Source organism: Trachurus japonicus, chromosome 24 (genome assembly GCF_045865225.1).
Source record: "Trachurus japonicus isolate A0001 chromosome 24, Traja_1.0".
Lineage (NCBI taxonomy): Eukaryota > Metazoa > Chordata > Actinopteri > Carangiformes > Carangidae > Trachurus > Trachurus japonicus.
In genome coordinates this window covers 6,343,462-6,346,895 of record NC_140930.1, presented here as the reverse complement: position 1 = coordinate 6,346,895, position 3,434 = coordinate 6,343,462, and the positions used below count along the sequence as shown (strand labels likewise).

General features: G+C 41.1%; 1 protein-coding gene across 1 annotated transcript in view; it reads right to left on the bottom strand.

The window, feature by feature from the left end:
• Positions 1-354: 354 nt before the first annotated feature.
• Positions 355-3,434, bottom strand: part of LOC146961250 (cleavage and polyadenylation specificity factor subunit 3-like) — a 4,602-nt gene continuing 1,522 nt past the window's right edge. The window contains exons 3-6 of the mRNA XM_085770233.1: positions 2,808-2,895; positions 2,595-2,661; positions 2,298-2,394; positions 355-518 (exon numbers count right to left, since the gene is read on the bottom strand). Of these exons, the coding sequence (XP_085626359.1) occupies positions 372-518; positions 2,298-2,394; positions 2,595-2,661; positions 2,808-2,895 (399 nt within the window). The 3' untranslated portion in view covers positions 355-371. The remainder of the gene's footprint in view (positions 519-2,297; positions 2,395-2,594; positions 2,662-2,807; positions 2,896-3,434) is intronic.

Sequence of the window (3,434 nt, the reverse complement as noted above, 5' to 3'; positions counted from 1 at the left end):
GTTGTTTCACTCACATTAAATCTAACTCACTTTTTATCTTCGAGGACAGAAACTCAGTGACCCTCTCTCTCTCTCTCTCTGGACAAATGTTTATTTTCCTTGTGAAGAACTCAAACTTTTGTTTTATAGACAAATCAAGTACAAAAACAATCAATCAATAAAGGTATTGGTGGTCCGTCTCCTGAAGCCGATTCCTTTGGAACCAAGTTTCCAACGAAGAAGCTGGAAAAACTCAAAAGTCCTCGAGTCAAAGAAATGAACGAACGAACGAACATCTGCATCGGTCCGTTATCGACCGATTATTGGTGATCGATCGATACTACGAGGACTGAAGAGAGTGTGACAGAGAAACGCCAGTTCATCGTCCACCGCTACATCACCGACGGCAACGCGCTGCTGCTGCTGATGACATCACAGAGGGGGCGTGGCGTGAAGGCGGGGCTCAGGGCGTCGTAGAGACGGTGGACGGCCACTTCCACCATCTCCCTCAGAGAGTCGTCGTCCGCGCAGGTCACGGCCTGAGGGTCAGAGGTCACCATGGTGTTATCAGCTGATTATTGAGTATTGATTTATACCATTATGATGAACCAGACGTTAAAGGGATAGTTCAACATTTTGGGAAATTCTCCTATCACCATAATTCCCTTGGTCGACCAATAGGTTATTACTCGACTAATCATGTCACGACTTCCTGTATCTGGCCCTTCAAATTAAAAGCCCTATAGCCTTTCATATACAGTTCAGCAGAGGTGGCAAGTAACGAAGTACAAATACTTCGTTACTGTACTTAAGTAGATTTTTCAGGTATCTGTACTTTACTTGAGTATTTATTTTTCTGACGACTTTTTACTTTTACTCCCTACATTTATACCCAAAAATATGTACTTTCTACTCCTTAGTTACATTGTAAAAACAGGCTCGTTACTTTTTTTTTTGACACGACGTAAAAGCACCGGTAAAAGACGTGACGAACTAGAGAGGGAGGGAGGGAGAAGAAGAGGGAGGAGGGAGGAGGGAGGGGGGGGGCGGTAGCGTAGAGAGAACCGAGTTACCAACTTGTACTGTAGCAGCGACATGGAGGCAGCAGCATGGAGGAAGGAAGCGGTGGTGGTCGGACTATCCGACGGGGGGGTTGAACACCGTACAATCAGCGCGATATAGCGCATTTACCGTTTACGAGCAGCAAACCTGTCCATGTGCCCGTGTCAGTGTGTACGTGCGCGCGCGCGCACGTGTGTGTGCGCGCGCACGTGTACGTGCGGTGCGACCGCACGCGAGAGAGACGGCAGGTGGACTGACTGGCAGTGAAGAGAGGTGATGAAACGCTGTTTACAAAATTCTTATTTGTGAGGTCTGTGGCGGCCCAAACGTTGGGAAACACTGCCTCTGGTCAGTTCAATCTTGATTATTCTGTCTGAACTTTTTTTGTTTAACAAAATTATCAAATGATGTAGGTTTCATTAACGGCAAAAATTCATTTTTACTTTTTACTTTTACTTTGAAAGTACATTTCAGAGCCTGTACTTTCTTACTTTTACTTGAGTAAAGGAGTTGAATCAGTACTTCTACTTTTACCAGAGTATTTTTTTACACATGTATCTGTACTTCTACTTAAGTACAGAATATGAGTACTTTTGCCACCTCTGCAGTTCAGTCATATTGATTTTGACTTAAAGCAGAAGTAAGCGGAATGTTTGTGTTAATATAAGTCTTAAATAGTTATATCTTTCGACAGTAATCACTTTTATAGAGTGTTTGGTCCAAAACATGGGTCTGTCAGTCACTCTGCTCTGCTGTAAGCCGAGGAGAAAACTTTCCTTGTATCCTACAACCTTTATCCAATGAGGAGAGAGAACGGCATAAAGGGGCGGTCCTCTCTGTGTGTGCAGCCAAGGGATGCGCGTGAATGTGGTGACGTAGGGACGAGGGCGGGGACTGCTAACTCCATCTGCTGACAGGAAGTTAGCCAAAACCACCGGATCGCTTACTTCTGCTTTAATTTTAACCAGACACGGCTCCAAATGTTTTTTTTTTTTCCTGCGACCAATCGACCAATGAAATTTTGGTTGGCTAATGATTTTTTGGTCGACCGGTGCTTGGTCGACTATTTGGGGGCAGCCCTATAAATTCTGTGCAAAAAGATGTTGAAACAGTTTTCAATAAAGTAGTGAATTTAAAAGTACATGGGTTCTGTTTTGTTTTTGTTTTTTTAATCGTGGTATCGAATTAGTATCGAGAATCGTGGAACTATCCCTTTAATGTTCGTGTATAGAATAGATGTCAGACGCTGGACTCACTCTGGTCTCTGGGTCGATGCACGCCGTGACTCCGTCCACCGTCACACTCAGGCTTTTACTGTCTTTGAAATTCACGCAGTCGTCCCCGAACATGTCGCTGAAACGGAAAAAAAAAACATTTTACCAGGTGAAAACAGAAAATATTTAATCTCTACCTTCATTTAAAAGTTTTATTCTCTTATATTTGGATCAATTAGGTTTAATTTTAACTTAAAAAGTGTCAGATTCTACAGTTTTGTCCGATATTTTAACCATTAAAACCATTTTCGAGGTGTAGCTACAGGTGTTCAGACTCACTGCAGCATCAGCTCCAGTCGCTCGACGAACAGCTCCATGTCGAACGTTTCCTTCCTGCCCTCGTGGACTGAAACAAACAAACAAACAAACAAACAAACAAACAAACAAACAAACAAACAAACAAACAAACAAACAAACAAACAAACAAGCGTCAGTAAAGTTTCTGTTCATCAGTGAAATTAAAATAAATTCCCTCGTGATGCGTTCACTGACATTTCTGGGCGGTGGGGTTGGACTGGACCTCCAGGATCACCGTGGTGACGGCGTCTGCGTACATGTCGTTGAGCGGGTTGGCGACCCACTGAGACGAGAACATTTTCATTATTATCATTATTGATTTATATTGCTGCATCAATTAGTTCATAGAGTTTTTTACTTCAATTGTCTGTTGTTTTTACATTTTTCTCTTTGAGTTTATTGGTGTTGAGATTTTTGAAGTGTTTGAAAAAGTGTGATAAAAATAAAAAATTGTCATAATTATTGTATATATCTGTATAATGAATGTATTAACATGTAATAACTGGTTAATAATGTATCTGTAACCAGGTCTGAGTGAGATCTGTGTCTAAAAACATAAATAAAATTATAAAATATACAAAATAGTTTGAAATAAACATGTAGAACAAATACTGAGCATTAATAAAAACCTGACTGCAGCTACATAATCATGTCATAAACTGTATATTTAATGTTTATAAACTGGTTTAAATAAAAAACAGACGTGTTCGTGTGCTCAGAGTTAATAAAGTTTTGATAAACAGGTCAGTTTTAGCCACTTCAGGCGACATGTGGTGGATGATGATGAGTGTAAAAAGTGTCGTGTTGCGTTCGAGTGTCCGA